At 37.3% G+C, this 18,450-nt stretch overlaps 1 protein-coding gene across 2 annotated transcripts in view; it reads right to left on the bottom strand.

Moving 5' to 3' along the window:
* The window catches only part of FERMT2 (FERM domain containing kindlin 2), an 82,747-nt gene extending 64,645 nt beyond the window's left edge, over positions 1–18,102 (bottom strand). For both annotated transcript variants that reach the window (XM_047079639.1, XM_047079640.1), the window contains exon 1: positions 17,946–18,102. In XM_047079639.1, coding sequence (XP_046935595.1) covers positions 17,946–18,102 — 157 coding nt within the window. The remainder of the gene's footprint in view (positions 1–17,945) is intronic.
* Between the last annotated feature and the right edge of the window lie 348 nt (positions 18,103–18,450).

Genomic DNA, 18,450 nt, shown 5'->3' with positions numbered 1-18,450 from the left:
TTTAGTAGCTAAGATTAATGAAGGTGGCTACGCTAAACAAATTTTCAATATAAACAAAAGAGCCTTATATTGGAAGATGTCTTCTGCGACTTTCATAGCTATAGCTAGAGAGAAGTCAATGCCTGGCTTCAAAGCTTCAAAGGACAAGCTTACTCTCTTGTTAGGGGCTTATGCAGCTGATGACTTTAAGTTGAAGCCAATGCTCATTGACTATTCCAAAAATCCCTAGGGCCCTTAAGAATTACGCTGAATCTACTCTGCCTATGCTCTATAAATGGAACAAAGCCTGGATGACAGCACACCTTTTTACAATATGATTTACTGAATATTTTAAGCCCAACGTTGAGACCTACTGCTCAGAAAGAAAGATTCCTTTCAACATACTACTGCTAATTGAAAATGCACCTGGTCCCCCAAGAGCTCTGATGAAGATGTACAATGAGATTAATGTTGTTTTCAAGCCTCCTAGCACACCATCCATTCTGCAGCCCATAGATCAAAGTGTCATTTCAATTATCAAGTCTAATTATTTAACAAATATATTTCATAAGGCTAATGCTGCCATGGATAGTGAGTCCTTTGATGGACCTGGGCGAAGTAAATTGAAAATCTTCCGGAGAGGATTCACCATTCTGGATGCCATTAAGAACACTCCTGATTCATGGGAAGAGATCAAAATATTAACATGAACAGGAGTTTGGAAGAAGTGGATTCCAACCCACATGGAGGACTATGAGGAGTTCAAGACTTCAGTGGAGGAAGTAACTGTAAATGTCGTGGAAACAGCAAGAGAGCTAGAATTAGAAGAGGAACCTGAAGGACTAAATTGCTGCAATCTTGTAATAAAACTTGAATGGATAACGTTGTTTCTTATGCATGAGCAAATAAAGTGGTTTCTTGAGGTGCAATCTACTCCTAAAGATGAACACAAAAGGACAACAAAGTATTTAGAATAGGACATAAGCTTAGTTGACAAAGCAGCAGGAGGGTTTGAGACCATGGACTCCCAATTTTGAAAGAAGTTCTACTGTGAATAAAATGCTATCAAACAGCATCACATGCTGCAGAGAAATCATTCATGAAAGGAAGAGTCGATCAATGAGGCAAACTTCATTGTTGTCTTAAATTATTTCTTTAAGAAATTAACTGGGGCCACACCCACCCCACCATTTCAGCAATTATCACCCTGATCAGTCAGCAGCCATCAACATCAAGGCAAGAGCCTCTACCAGCAAAAAGACCATGACTTACTGAAAGCTCATAGTGGTTAGCATTTTTAGTAATAGAAGTATCTTTTTAATTAAGGTATGCACATTGCTTTTTTAGACATAATGTTGTTACTGCATACTTAATAGACAACAGCATAATGCAAACATAACTTGTATATGCACTGAGAAACAAAACAATTCTTCTGACTTGCTTTATTGCAATATTCACTTTATTGCAGTGGTCTGGAACCAAACCAGCAATTATCTCTGAGGTATGCCTGTAAAACTCAAAACAGTTTCTGTTAGCAACTATTTAAATATTTTAAGAATGCATACACTAATATGCAAAATTAAGCTGAACTTTAAAACAAGTGAAAACCGCAAACAGGTGTCAATAGCAAATAAGCAATCTAGAAAAACTATGTAATCACTTTTGGTTTTATATTTGAGATTTATGTTATTATAAATTAAGACTCTACCATCTAAAAATAATTGGAATACCTTCCAAGTCATTTCCTCTCTTCCTGGTTTGACTCTTCAAAAGTCTAAATTAATCTTATTTTAAGATTAATTCTTCCAGAACTACTCTTTAACAACATAATTCTCAGCAGTGCATTCTACACTCCATCACAACACCATCATCTAAGACTTAAGTTTCTATAATATGATCATTAATATTCTACAAAGAAGTATATTGCTGATTTTCCATAGCTATTAAAAACAGAAACAGACTGTTTCTGTTGGGACAGAAAGTCCCAACACTACCTTAGCTAACATATTTTGTTAATCAATAAGGTACAAAAAAAAAAAAAAACTGGCAATGAAGCATGAAAATATTTCATAACTCCGTAATTGTCCCCCATTCCACTCCACTCCATCCAACAAATTAAGGGAAGACTACACCAAGATCATGCAAATAGTCATTATATTAACCTAACCTTTAAATCTTTGAAATTGGATACATCTCCTCGAATCCTATTCTGTTTCTTCCTCTCCTTCAGTTTTTCTTGGAACTTACCTCTTAAGCAGCTATTGAATTTGTCCCTTTCTCTCCTTTTACATTGCCTTAGTTGAAGTCCTCAACATTTCTTGCCTGACTACTATAATCCCATTTTTTTGCAAAACTAAGTTACCTTATAAAATGTAAATTTGGGGGGCACCTGGGTGGCTCACTCGGTTAAATGCCCGACTTCAGCTCAGGTTATGATCTCGTGGTTCATGAGTTCAAGCCCCGCGTCGGGCTCTGTCGGGCTCTGTGCTGACAGCTCAGAGCCTGAAGCCTGCTTCAGATTCTGTCTCCTACTCTCTCTGCCCCTCCCCTGCTCATGCTCAGTCTCTCTCTCTCTCAAAAATAAAATAAACATTACAAAATTAAAAAAAAATAAAAAATGTAAATTTGGTAATTTTACTTCTCTACTTAACTTTCCAAGTTCCTCTCTTGCTAGTGTTTTATAGGATCTTAATAGGTTACACAAATCTTAACCATCTGTGCCCCACATCCCTCTAGCTATCCCCAGCTACAACTCCTGCTTTGGCCAAGTCTGTGGCATAACTAGGTTTTTCAGAGCTCCTTGCCTGGATACTTTTTTCTTTGCCCACTCAGAAGGTGATAAAGTCCTACAGTAGAATCAGCTCAAATATTACCATCTGAGTCTTCACTGACCCTCCTGTCAAAACAGTTAAGGTACATATTAGCACCCTGAATAAGACATTACACTTCATTATATTTTAAATAAACAACTTCAATTGAGGGTCTTTGAGCTTATTCATCTTGTATCTCAAAGACTGAACCCAGGGTATGGCACCCAGAATTAAACCAATAAACATGTGTAACAGGGGTGCCTAAGTGGTTCAGTTGGCATCTGTTGGTTGCAGCTTGGGTCATGGTCTCATGGTTTGTGAATTCAAGCCCACATCGGACTCCATGCTAGCAGCATGGAGCCTGCTTGGGGTTCTCATTCTCTCCCTCTCTCTCTGCCCCTTCCCAGCTCGCTCTCTCTGTCTCTCTCTCAAAATACTTTAAACAAACAAATAAATAAATGTAATATAGAGGCAACATGTTAAAAAACCTTAATATGGAAAATCGTTACTACTCCATGACAAAAGTTTTTGTCAAAGATTAAAAACTCTGTCAGTTTTAGGTGAAATAGGAAAATGAAAAAATAGAAAAACTGGTATTAAGTGCAGTGTAATTTAAAACATTAGAAACATTGAGAACTGCTACATTTCTTTGTAAAAATTTATCAAGAGTTGTTTAAACAGTGCCCACCTATGCCTTGGCAAATCGTTGTACTCCTTCTAAGTTTGGGTCAACTTCCAACATTCTATCCTTTGCACTTTCAATGTCATGAAATATCTCTGAGAGTTCCTTCCATAACAATTTTTTTTGCTTGTGTCACTTTGAGACATTTTCATCCTTCTTGTCATACCACCTTCCTCATTTATGTCAACTTATCTGCCTTCACTAAATCCCTTTGGCTGCATGTCAGGTCTCTCAATGGTGACAGCATCCACAGTCCATGGTGAGCTATTTCTTCTACAATTCCCCATCCATGTGTGATTCCAATTTCACTCCCAGTATTATCACTCTTTGCTTCTTTGCTGTACAATTCCCACTGTCAATGATCCATTTTTGTAAAATGTGTCATGAGTTTATTAGTGGAAGACAAAAAGGCAACACTGCTACACACTGTGACTATGCATGAACTGTGTAACAAATATACAGTGACCAACCATGGGCAGACTCTGAAATAAGTGACATGAGTGTCACTGGGTCACAATGCACACCTGTTATTTACATAATGAAGAACAAGGAGTTCTTACTTCAAGCAATTATTCATTCTTAAAGTATGGTGGAAACTAAAATGGGAACCCTGTTGTTGGATGGCTGGTGCTACTGACCTAAACCCTGATAACTGAAATGTGTATACTGAAAGTATACAAAGCACTGATGGTTTCCAAAAATCTATCTGGTATGTCATTTTCTTTTTAAAATGGTTTTAATCTGTTAGCAGATGCTGTAAACTGCTTCAAAGTTTACACATCATTCAAATTGCCAATATACTCCTTTTTTTTTTTTTTAAGTAGGCTTCATGCCCAACATGGGGCTTGAGCACACAACCCTGAGATCAAGACCTGAGCTAAAATCAACAGATGCTTCACCGACTAGGTCACTCAGCACCCCCAACTGCCAATATATTTCAGTTAAAGTACCCCATTCAAGGGGCAAGTGGGTAGCTAAGTTGGTGAAAATCTGACTCTTGACTTCAGCTCAGGTCACGATCTCACAGTCTGTAAGATAGAGCCCCACATAGGGGTCTGTGCTGGCAGCGTGGAGTCTGTGTAGGATTCTCTCTCCTCTCTCTCTGTGCCCCTCCCCTGCTCATACGCACTCAAAATAAATAGACATTTTTAAAATACGAATTAAAAAATAAAGTACCCTATCCAACTTTAAATTTAAAAAATGATTATTTTTACATTAAAGCTTCAAAGACTGACTGAAGTGGATGGATTGATCAATTACAGAACACACTTAGAAACTAAAAAGTCACAAATTGGTATTTCTTTGATATAACTCACTGACTGAAAATTTAGGAATTGGGTCATCAAAAGAAAACAGAATCAACTAAGCTTACAAATTGCCTTTTGAAGTTATTCAGCAACTCAAAATAATGTCTATCAATTTCAATTTGTTACTTAATACTACAAAATATACTAACCCAAAGTAGTTGAGAAGCTTTATCAGATCACATAAACCGTGCATGCAACTACACAGTGCCCACAAATAGAGGAAAGTATGCCAATTATTCATTTCCAGTGGGTGGGTAACTTTCTATCCAATCCTAAAGGCTTACTACTAATTTGGTTCAACTTGGCTTAATTCCTAGAAGACTGGACCAGGGAGTTCATGAATTATCAACATCTGACAAATTCTAAGACAGTAACATCAGGGTTGAATTTACCAGTTAGTATTTGACTCACAAATGTACTAACTATATTTGTCTTTTAAAGGTGATCAAAGGTGCTAACCATTCTACAGTTCAAAAAAGAAGTAATTTAGTGAGAATATTTTATTGGCTTTGACATTTTAAATTTATCTCAGAAAATACTAACAAATCCTCATACAGGAGTCTAGACTACTGAAATAAATATTTCTTGGAATCCAAGAGGTCTTTACTGCTTACATCTTATGTTACTGACATTCATACTTGAATGAGCTTCAAATTGGAAAAAATCTGAGGTCTCTCCCTGTTTAAAGTCTTTACTGGTATCTCACAGCTCTTAGTATATATAACACTAAATCTTTTAAGCCTGGTTTATAAAGCACTTTAAGCACTTATTTCTTATGCCTGTCAAGCCACTAGTTCCCCAGGACTGCTCTTCCCTCATCAATAGACTTCTTTCAGTTCCTCAAATGGCCACCCTCTCTCACTCCACCTCTCAGGCTGGTACTTCTCATCTTCTCCCAACCTGTTCTTCCTCCAACCCATGCCCTTATGCTAACATCCTCTGCCATTCTTCTGGCTAATTCCCACTCCACCTTCAACTTAAAAGTAATTGCCTCCGAAAATCCTTCCCTATATACCAGAGGTCAGGTAACCAAGTAGATACTCCCATAACTATTTCAATTATCAACACTCATCAAATTATAGCAATTACTTATTTAAAGATTGTCTTGCCCCTACGACTACAAAATGAGTGAAAATAAAGAATGAGTTAATTTTGTTCACTTCCCATCTCTCCCATTTGTAGTACAATGTCTACCATTCAGTAGATTCTCATTTAAAATATTTAAGTGGGTGAGTGAAGGAATAATAGGAAAGAGTATCATCTTCTTACCGAACTTTCAGGTGTCCTCTCTATAATCTTATCTCCTACTTCTCCAAGCTATTATTCAATACACCATAAATAGTGCAGTCACAATCTGGAATGCCTTTCTTCCTTCCTAACTAACTTTTCACTCTGGCCCCCTTCAAATAAGACCAGTCATTGCTCATCCTTCTAAATCTCCATCATCTTCCTGTACTACTTTTTTGGCATTTCACAACCAGACTGTCAAAGCAATCTTCTGTTTTCATTTTAGTACTAGAAAGCTGCTCACATTTTAAGCAGGGACTATGCCCCATTACCGAATATAATTCTTGGCCCTCCATAAATGTTTGCTGCTGCTACTACTGATGAGGTCAAGTTTATGTACCTCTTCTATCCCCACAAAGTCTCCTGCTATATACTGTTATAACCTATCAAAAATAGAGTGTGAGTGTACAGAAGTATATTCATGCAGGAACATTTATACACAAATGTCCCATCTCACTCTGAAGTCTTTCGTTCCCTGTCTAAGATCTTTAAGGCATTTATTTATTCCTTAAACCCATAAGGTAAGATACTTAATAGTGAGATATTCCAAAGGTCCATCAGGATCCTCAATAAAATAACAATTATTACAAACTAGTACTTACCAGGTTCCCAAGAACCGTTCTATGAACTTTACACATATATATTCACTTAATCCTCACAAGAAACCTATAAGGAAATATATAATTACCCCCATTTTACTTGTAAGGAAATCAAGACACAGCAGTGTTAAATAACTTGGCCCAAGGTCACAAAGCTGATAGACAGTGAAACCAGTATTCAAACCTAGGCAATCTGGCTTCAGGTAACGTATTCAGAAAGTTCAGAATCATTCAACAAAATTCACAAGAGCAAGAAAATAAGGTGTTTCTGGTCAAATACCACATAAATACAGTGAAAACAAAGTAGACAGACTACTTCAATCTACAATTCAAGTTTACGTTTTAGGTTTACATAGTATTTAAAATATAACTGGTGATAACATTTTATTGAGCTCTTACTAATTACCAGGGATTCTGTGAATCCTTTTAATACCATCCTTAGTTCTTATACTAACTCCAAGAAACAGGTAAGTAAACTAAGGTTAAGTAAGATTAAATAATCAGAAGTTAAATAACATGCCAAGGTCACATATAAGTAGTCATGTCTTAGACAAAGTTCTTAAACTAACAAAGTTTACCTTTAATGAAAGCATTTGCCTAAACCAGAATTTAAATTTATTGTAAATACCTTCCAGTTCAGCATAATTTATCTATAATTTTGCATAACTGGTGCATAAAACCTGCTTCTAAAACATTCTTGTCATATTTTCTTTATAATACTACCAACAGTGATGCAAGGTAGCACAATAAAGTTAAAATACATTCCTGGGGTGCCTGGGTGGGCTCAGTCAGTGAGTGACCAACCTCAGCTCAGGTCATAATCTTGCGGTATGTGGGTTTAAGCCCTTCGTTAGGCACTGTGCTGACAGCTCAGAGCCTGGAGCCTGCTTCAGATTCTGTGTCTCCCTCTCTCTCTGGCCCTCCCCTGCTTGTGCTCTGTCTGTGTCTCTCTCAAAAATAAACATTAAATAAATAAATTCTTAATATGGTAGAGAACAAGTATTATTTGGCTTACCTTTATAAAAGACATATTCTCAATCATTTATAAAATATCATTATTTATCTAGCTCAGTAAAAGGGAAAAATTTACATACCACTAAAAGAGCCTGGACTACAATCATCACTATTATCATCACTGCATTTACAAAGTCTATTCTGAAACACTTCATATTCATTAACTAACTTAATCCTTTAATAATCCTATGATAAAGTTACTATTCACTCCATTTTACAGCTGAGCAGCCAGAGGCACAGACAGGTCACACAGCACAAGGTTGTACATTTAGAATATAGGAAATTCAGGACCATCACAGCAGCAGGCTGTCCCCACACCCCAATCTATGCTCCACAACAAGAGCATTCTATCACAGCAACAGAACTCAACACCTTGCATAAAACTGTAAATTGATAACAGCAATCATTTGCTCTTTTTCCAAGTTATTTCTAAATTCAAAGATTAGGAAATTCCACAACTACATTAAAGAATATTAAGCTGGGAAGCACTTATCCAATAGACATCTTCATCTATCATCAATAAAGCTGGCACTTTGTTGGTGTTTTATTCATAAACCTGAGTGTTCCATTAAGAAAAAGATATCTAGGGGCGCCTGGGTGGCTCACTCGGTTGAGCGTCTGACTTCAGCACAGATCCCATCTCACTGTTCATGGGCCTTGAGCCCCACGGTTGGGCTCTGGGCTGACAACTCAGAGCCTGGAGCCTGCTTCAGGTTCTGTGTCTCCCTCTCTCTGACCCTCCCTGCTCGCACTCTGTGTTTCTCTCTCCCAAAAATAAACATTAAAAAAAATTAAAAAGAAAAAGATATCTAAATCATCATTACACTTGCTTTGAAATTACCATCTTTGAAGTACTTGATATAGTTTTTAGTTACAGCATAATATAAAAACTAAGATAGTTAAATACTTGAGAAAAGATTCACTACAGATTATAAAACAGATTTCATCTCCTCTGAGCTAGAGATGATCAGCTTCCTAATTTTGGAATTATATAAAGTTGCCCAAGGAAACACTGAAGGTGGCTGGTCCTCATACAATTAGATAGTAGATAATCAAGTCCAAAAACATGAATCATGAAAGAAAATCCAAATGTAACCTCACATTTTAATCATTTACTACTTATCTTCTTCTCTTATACAGAATAATTCACTTAAGAGCAGAATTATTGAAACTGAGGAAAAAATACAAGATAAAATTTTCAAAACATTTTTCCAGGTAACTCTAGGTAAGTCACTATGAATAAATAGTATAATATTCTCAGTGAAGGAGAGTGGACCAGGATTTGAATAAGGATCCTTTTTTTTTTTTTTTTAAAGATTTTATTTTTAATGTTTATTTATTTCTGAGACACAGACGTGAGCTGGGGAGGAGCAGAGAGAGAGGGAGACACAGAATCCAAAGCAGGCTGTATCTAGGCTCTGAGCTTCAGCAGAGAGCCTGATGTGGGGCTCGAACTCACAAACCTTGAGATCATGACCTGAGCCAAAATCAGACGCCTGAGCCACCCAGGCACCCCTGAATAAGGATCCTTTTATCCACAACAGGATTATTTTAGAATGGTGTATCATCTAGTTGAAGGAGTTACCACATTTGAAAAACAATGATCAAAGAACTCTAATAAATTACAAAGAGAAGGAAACAAATTTAAATGAAGGCTTATTCTGTGTTTACCTATACTGTATAGATAAGGAAATTAAGATTCTGAAACATTGAAAACTCTGATTAAAAAAAAAAAAAATCACACAGCTATTAAGTGGTGGGATTAAAGATTAGAACCCAGACTTAATTCCTCTGTAACATTCCTAGAACATTAAATTCTGAAACTTTTCTTTGATTATTCAAAGATGCTTCATGATAGTATTTGTAACTAAAACTAAGTTTTCTAGTAGATTAGTAACAAATTGGTTTCCATTGGACACCACAGGTTAGGCAGATTTCTTACATATGACAACTTTAAAAGGCTCAACCCAGAGAAGAAAAAAATTGATAAAATGGACTTCATCAAAATTAAGAACTTCTGCTCCTTGAAAGATACTGTTAAGAAAATGAAATGACTACTGGTAGACTGGGAGGAAATACTGCAAAACACATATCTGAAAAAGGACTTGTATCTAAAATACATAAAGAACTCATAACACTCAATAACAACATAATTTTTTTAAAAACAGGCAAAAGGTATGAAGACATTTCACTAAAAAGATATACACATGGCATAAACGCATGTGAAAAGCTCCCCATCATTAAGGAAATGTGATTTAAAATCATAAAGAGATACCCCTACATACTTATTAGACTGACTAAAATTAAGAAAAATATAAACAAAAGACCTGACAACACCAGTGCTGGGGAAAGACTCAGAGCAACTGAACTCTCAAACTGTTTTCTTCCAGTTCTCATACAGTACTGACAGGCATGCAAAATAATGTGGTCACTTTCGAAAAGATGGCAGTTTCTTATAAATTTAAGTATATGCTTAGCATACTACCCAGCAATCCCACTCCTCAGTAGTTATCCAAGAGAAATGAAAATATATGTTCATGCTAATGTTTACAGCAGCCCTATTCATAATCTCTCCAAACTGGAGATAACACAAATGCCCTTTAGCTGGTGAATGGATAAACTTGGTAAACATCCCTACAATAAACTACACAGAAATAGAAAAAACTGCTTTTACACTCATGACACATAGATGAATCTAAATGTACTATGCTAAAAAAAATTTTTACTTAGAAAAATTTTATATTATGCTAAGTGACAGAAACCAGACTCAAAGCTACATGCTCTGTGGCTCCATTTATAGGACATTCTAGTAAAGGCAAACTATCAGGGCTTTTCAGGAGTTGGGGTTAAGGGGATGGACTGATTGTAAAGGATACAAGGAAACTTCTTGGAGTGCTAGATAAATCCTGTATCTTGACTACAGTAGTTTTATATGACTACATACATTTGTTAAAGCTCAGCACATTGTACTAAGAAGGATGAATGTTAAGGTAATGTAAATTGTACCTCAGTAACATAAACATCAACAAAAAACTAATATAAATGCAATTATGCAAATAATTCGTTACAAATGAATTATAATGGATATGAATTTGTAACCACAAACCCAGTGTAGAACATCATACCTCCATTTTAAAAAATCATTTAAAAATATTCCTTTAGAATATTCGCTTAACTCATACAGGGCATATATACCATTTTGTAACATACCATAGCATTAGCATTATTGGTTTTTATTTCAGTAAAATAATTATTTAAATAAAAATACTGCATGCATTCACTTTTTTCCAAAACCAATTTCATTAGTTTCTAAACGGGCTGAATGCTTTCATGTGCCAAGAAACAATTTTATATCATTCCTTTGTTATAACTGAATAAAAAAACATTGCTCTTATAAAAAGAATTAATTTACTACTGAAGACCTCATGGTTATAGATTTTTCAAATCTCTGTAATACCATCATCCACTTATTGGTCCATTTGACTTCAGAAATCTTAAGAAAACAGCAGTTAAATAGCTTTTATTACATTTGAAAGAGGTAGGTGTGTGTCTGGAATGATAGCTATTTTTCTCGTTTAGGGGGTGAGAACACAAAGCAGCCCCAAACTAAACTGTGAGGAGTACAAGTCTCTGTTTTCAAAGCTGTAACCTATTAAATAGTCCAGATTACATTTAACTCCTTTTAAAAGCAGTTCCCTTCCTCCCCCCACTGCCCCCCCCCGCCCCATTCTGTATATTCAGGGGCTCTCAATGCCAGAGAAAACAGCCCCTCTCATTTGTATAACACTAATAGTTTATAAACGCATTTTCGCACATATTATCTCTTTTAATTCTCATCAAGGCCTATGAGAAAGTGTTTTGTTTTTTTAATTTCCATTTTGTAGACATCAAAACCCCCTTGGAAGGTCAGATTAGTTGTTCAAAAATCACACACACCAGGTTAAGTGGCAGGGCCAGAATGCTGTTTTTTTTTAATTTTTTTTTAACGTTTATTTATTTTTGAGACAGAGAGAGACAGAGCATGAATGGGGGAGGGTCAGAGAGAGGGAGACACAGAATCTGAAACAGGGTCCAGGCTCTGAGCTGTCAGCACAGAGCCCGACGCGGGCTCGAACTCACGGACCGCGAGATCATGACCAGAGCCGAAGTCGGCCGCCTAACCGACTGAGCCACCCAGGCGCCCCCAGAATGCTGTTTTTTATTACTCTGGTATCCATTAGCATCTACTACAGCCTGAAGACAGCCAACATTATGGGAAAGCTATACCTAACAATGTCTAGTAATACTAGCAACACTTGATAGCCACAATGTATTATTAAAGGAGAGTGAGTAAAGAACAGTTTAGTGACTACTAAACGTGGAATGAAATCCTGGATGGAAAAAACCAAAGGCCATTACTGCAACAAGAGGCAAATTTGAACAGACATGCGTATTAGACAATACGACTCAATCAATGTTTAATTCCCTGAATTCGATAACTGTAACATAATACGTAGAGAAAGTCCTTGTTCTTAGGTGATACATATTTTAAATATTCAGGAATGAAAGGTTATGATATCTGCAACTTACTGAAAGTGATTCAAAAAAATGTATGTGTGTATAGAGAAATCAAATGGCAAGATGCTAACCGGTGACCTAGGTGAAGATTATACCGTACTCAGTTATTACTACTGAATATATAAGATTGAAATTTCAACAGGTGTTGAAGATAAAAAGTAAAACATTAATATTCTCTAAGTTTTCTTAAATAGCTATTAGTCATTTCCAATGAGATCTTTTGTTAAGAAACTGAATTTAAAAAGACACATAATTTTTAGTGCCTCTGTAAGCTAACTCTAGTTGAATCAAACAGTATTGGTTCATTTAAAAAACAACAGGGTTCATTTAAAAAACAACAGGGTTCATGTTAAAAAACAATTGGTTCATTTAAAAAACATGGCAGCAAACAACACATAATATTTCTGAGGAACAGCTCATACTTTTTTAATGCTATGGCAATTTTTAGTAAAATTTACATACTGTCCTTAATTTTAAGAAGCCTAACATCTGCTAAAAACAGATAAAATCCAATGTCCAATTCTTATGGATCATTAACAGTATTCCAAAAAGAGTAGACATGCTGTCAGATAGTACATACTTAGCTAAAATTCAATCCATTTCAATATATATGATTTTACCATTGAGTGTTTCTCCCATCCCATTCCAAAAGATTTTTTTAACAATTTTTTGTAATCTTAATATATTTCACAATAACTGCAGTGAAGTTGCACCATGTACATTATTTTATTTCCATGAATTCAACCATAAGCCCTCAGGGAAAAAACACTGTGGATTTCAATAGCATAGACACCATTTCACTAACAAACATGCCTTCCCCAAGGAGCACTAAGCACAAGTATGAGAATGGAGCTGTCCAGTTAACACATGCCTTTCTCCCCGTGCATCTTGCCAAGCTTCACTCCTAGTATTTAAAGGATTCTTGTGCAACAGATCCCACAATGTAAGCCAACTCTTCACCTGGTGCTCAACTAAAGAAATTTATTTTTAAAGTTTCTGAAGGAAAAACTAGCTACTTTGTACTTCTAGGAGACAATAAACGTATAACACAATTCACAACCACTTTAAGAGATTTTCAAAGGTTATTTTAACTAAAATCTATTTTTTTGTCACATGTACTAACTTCACAACTTAACTCTATCTGAACATGCAACTCCAACATAAATGTACACTATTATTTACACCAAGAACATAACACACTTCAATGCAAGGAGGACTTCTTTCTAAAGGCTACATTCAGAAACATTCCTTAAATTTTCTAGGTCAACTCCACGTATTTCTTTTTAGTTATTCCTGAGTCCACCAATTTGTACTTTCTTTCTCTATATTTTAACCTGATCTAACCGCACTTCTATATTTTAACCTGATCTAACCGCACTTCTACATTCTTCCTACTCATAGACTCACAGCAAAAAGAAACTCAGAAATCACAATCTAGGGGTGTCTGGGTGGCTCAGTCGGTTAAGCATCGGACTCTTGATCTTGACCTCAGCTCAGGTCATGCTCTTTCAGTTCGTGAGTTCGAGCCCCGGGAACTCACAAACTTGTAGACAGAAATCCAGAAAAGAAAAAAAAAAGTTCAGAAAAGACATTTATAAAGTGATGCTGAAACACAGTGAAACAAAGCAGCTCTTTGGCATTTAGAATCCTCAATACTAAGTTCTGAGTACTACTGAGTAGAACAGTTTTAGTATTTCTTGATCTGCAGAGGAACATAAGGGAATCCCATAAAATTGGGCCTCTTCCTTACAAAACTTAGTTTTGAATACAATTAGCTTATCATTTTATTCTGATGTCTTATTTTTATAATTCTTATCCCTGATGTTCTTTATATTAACTCTACTTTTTTGTTTTTGTAAGTTGTATTTATTTAAGTAATGTCTACACCCAACATGGGGCTCAAATTCACAACCTTGATATCAACAATCACATGCTCTTCTGACTGAGCCAGTCAGGGACCCCTTATTAACTCTTGACTTTAAAATAAAAAACACTCTACAGGTTTGAAAAGTATTTTTAACAAAAAGTACAATAAATTTTTAAAATTCTATTTGAAGCTTTCAACCTGGATTTTTAAAAAATAATAAGGTAAAAATAACAATTTTTCATTTTCATAATGAGGTATAAACACTGAGGGGACCACTGTGGAGATTATTTCTCTAAATCAGCCTAAACTAAGTCATAGATAGAAAAAGTTTTCTGTGACATCAGGATAGAATTCTCTAAAGCCCGCTTCTTCATAGCATACACTCTTTATTTTCTTTTAAAAGGTCAGTGCAGAATAACATGAGTTTTACACTAAGATTTAAAGAAGCTTTTCAGATCTTTGAATCAAAGTCAGACATCAAAAAATCATAGTTTAATGACCTTAACTTAAGTGTGAAAGTTCTTTATAAAATTCCAACCACATCGGGGCACCTGGGTGGCTCCATCGGTTAAGCAGCGACTCTTGGTTTTAGTTCAGGTCATGATCTCGGTGTTCATGTGTTCAAGCCCCATGTCAGGCTCTACAGTGACAACGTGGGGCCTGTTTGGGATTCTCTCTACCTCTCCCCCAGTCTCTCTCAAAATAAATAAACTTAAATAAATAAGTAAATAAAATAATGTTGCCGATACTAAGGAAGCATTATTTAGTTTTTTTTAGCTTGCTTAATAGAAGTGCCTAAGTTTGGGCTGAACACTATACCTTCACAATAAGGCTGACCTTCAAGGGCCAAACCCAGGAGTTGTGTCATGATCTGTTTCTGATCACAGACCTCTTTGAGAATCTAATGAAAGTTAAAAAGCCTCTTCTAGGGGTGCCTGAGTGGCTCAGTTCGTTAAGCATCTGACTTCGGCTCAGGTCATGATCTTGCGGTCCGTGAGTTCAAGCCCCGCATTGGGCTCTGTGCTGACAACTCAGAGCCTGGAGCCTGCTTCAAATTCTGTGTCTCCCTCTCTGTCTGCCCCTCACCTGCTCATGCTTTGTCTCTCTCTCTCTTCCAAAAATAAATATTAAAAAAAATATAAAAAAATAAAAAGCCTCTTCTCAAAATACTCCATATGTGCACAAATTTTTATTATTTTATTTTTTAAAAATATTTATTTATTTAAATAATCTCTACACCCAGCATGGGGCTTGAACCCACGACCCCAAGATCAAGAGTCACACGCTCTTCAGACTGAACCAGACAGGAGCCCCACATACAGAATTTTAATACAATTTTGAAGGGAGGAGTCATCATACAATCTATCAATCCATAGAAATAATTGTTATCACTGGTTACACAGGAAGAAATCCTTAAAACTTAATGCTTCTGGTATTCATACAGATTCTGATGAGAGTAAGAAGAACACCAGACAGGCATCTGCGACCTGAAGATGTTGGTGAAAGCTGCAATACCTTCTGTTCTATGGTACCATAACTTCCAAAGCCATAGAAGTCGGATTCTGGTAAATGTCCATCTCTGCTCAGCAATCCCAAGACTCATGACCCTGTGCCATATCCACCTCTTATCATCTGGATTCTGCAAGCTGCTTTCTTTCATCTACTGTAGTTGCTGACAAGTCCACCCAGTCCACCCTTTAAAACCTTCAGGGACACAATGTTTCAAAAGGCAAGCCACAGCAGTTTTAAGCAACTCTGAAGAAAGTTCCTTTTCAATTTGACTAACCTGGTTTGTAAATTTTAGATCCTGCCCTACTGAATTTCTCCTCTTCTCAGTACCAGTAGGTAACAAAATAGTTTACCATTCAAAGAATCTAATCCTAAAACCAGGAGCAAAAAATCATTTAGCTCTACTTTTACCAAACAGATAAGTCAGAATAATGATGAAAAGCACTTTCTATTTGGAAGTCAAAATGTAACAGATCAGTACTGTTCAGTTCAAGAAAAATGAAAGGTTTCCACGTACACAGCATTTCCTACTTTGCTGGGCTTCTTTCACTGCGTAAAAAATTAAAAAGTATCAACATGAAAAGATTCAGATTATAGTCAATATTAACATCAGTTCTGTCTGCAAATAGTTTATTCTCTGTATCTCTATTTATGTCTGTGATTCTGCAATAAACAGTTCTAATCAATGCAATATAAATATAGAAATCATTATTTATTCATCAGAAAAAGACTGGCTTTCAAGAACTGTAAGCTGTCTCAGTCACCTTCAACAGCGCCTTTTTCATAAGAAACATCTCTTATTGAAACCAGTGTATTAATAAGGTCCACTGATCATATATAAGCAATCTGACACAAATGCTTGTTTCCTTTGAAAACAAAGGAAACACTAATAATTATATTTGTTATTTTCTTCCTTAAATTATCCCACACTAGTGCTGGACAAAAAAGATTCACAAGTATTTTACAAACAGTGATTGATGCAGTCAATCAGATAGGAAAATGTTAACCAACAGTTAATTGGATTAACACTAGGGCAAAAATCTCACTTTCAAACGACTACTCAGGGGGGCTCGCTTTCCTGGGCTCTGTCTCAGCCCAACAATGCACAGTCCTAAGGAAGAGTCTACCTGGTAAGGAGCTTCTTTTGGGTCCTTCAGTAATTAAACTTCCTGCAGAGATACAAAGAACGTCCACTTAAATGAATTTTGGCCTTATTTTGCAAATTCCATTGGGGCACTATTTCCCTAAATTTACATGGTAGGTATACAACAATCCCTGAGTTAAGAAATATGTTTCCTGATAAATAACCACTTCTCTAATTTTCCAGAGTGCCTTGAAGAATAAATACTGTGTTTAAATAAAGACCCCCTCCCCCCCGCCAAAGGCAGTGCCACACCTCACCTTATCAGAACTGCAAGACACACAAAAGGCATGTTAAACTCAGGAAGTCGGACCTCTGAGCATTTCTCTTGTGATAAAATCATCTATACAAACATTTCAGTTGATTTTTAAAACTGAAAATTCCATCACAAGCAAAATATGCACAGCAGAATTTTCTTACAGTCCATATTATTGGATACCCTAGTATTTCAACCTTGTCAGTTTTAAATCAATGTGGTATATACACTTGTACCCAAGCAAATACTGAGTCCCGAATTAGTTTAATTATGCCTGTTTTTTAAGCACAAAATTCTTTTATGAGCTTGTTAATATACAACTGAACACTCGAAATAGCTTATTTAAAGCAGGACTACAGATAGTCAAACACTGCCCCACCCCTCGTAAGAGTGGATGACTGGAACATTTTAATACACTCCATCACGTAGTAGCACAGCTATAAGAACCTTCATACTGGCACCAGAAGTTACACATTTTCCAGTACAGTTTATACTTCAAAGAATTTCTGCATCATCCTCAATACCAGATGTCGCCAACATTCAGGTACACTGAAGGCAAGTTATTGATAACCACAAGCCCTGTTAACGTCCCCCTTTCAACATAAACTTGCGCTCTTTTCTCATTTCTTTCAACGTGAAGTCGCTGAATGCAAAGAAATAGAGTGTTTTCGCAATTTTAACTGTTTACGCAATTAAGTTTATTAATTGGAAGGCTGGAATCACTACAGTATGAAATTTTCAAACAGTAACGACGTAAAACAAGATACAAAGGTGAAAAAGTCTGTTTCCTTCAACACTGAAAGACCTTTGAGTTTCGCAAAGTGTTTGCGGGATTCCAAGCAGGATTTCCAAAATCCACCCCTCCCCCAGCCGCCTCCCCCTCCCCGCAGCCTCAGTCTGGAGGTCGTTATCTTGCCGCGGCTGGGATGCTACTCACCGAGTTTTTCCACCAACTTGAGCATCACCCCTCCAATGTGCACTTCCCCGGTCACTCTTAGGGTGACATCGCGGTTCAGGTCCGTCACATGGACGCTCAGTTCCCACGTCCCATCGGCGTAGCAGCCATCTGGCATCCTTATCCCGTCCAGAGCCATGGCTCCTTCCTGCGAGCACGGAGGAAATGGCTCTCGTAAGCGTCACTCCCCCAAAGGAAGGCAAGTCCCACCGAATTCGCAGGGTCCGCCGCGGAGCGGGAGGAGGCGGAGGCCCCGAGGGTTTCCGCACGAGCTCGGGAGCGCGGCGGCGGGGCGGGAGCGCGGGCGGGATTGTGCGCCCCGCGCCCTTCCCGGCGGCCGCCCGCGCTCCCGCCCCGGCGGCGGCCCTCGGCCGGACTCGGCGCCGCCCGCCCGCCCCGCGCGGCCCCAGCCTAGCGGCCCTCGCCTAGCGGACCGCGGCGGGCTTCACCTGCCGTACTGCCGGCCGCGCCGCGGCGCGGGGCGACG

This window comes from Lynx rufus, unplaced genomic scaffold, assembly GCF_022079265.1.
Source record: "Lynx rufus isolate CCGP_SWC_20201006 ecotype Redwood Valley unplaced genomic scaffold, mLynRuf1.p SCAF_17, whole genome shotgun sequence".
NCBI lineage: Eukaryota > Metazoa > Chordata > Mammalia > Carnivora > Felidae > Lynx > Lynx rufus.
This window is presented reverse-complemented; position numbering and strand designations above follow the sequence as displayed.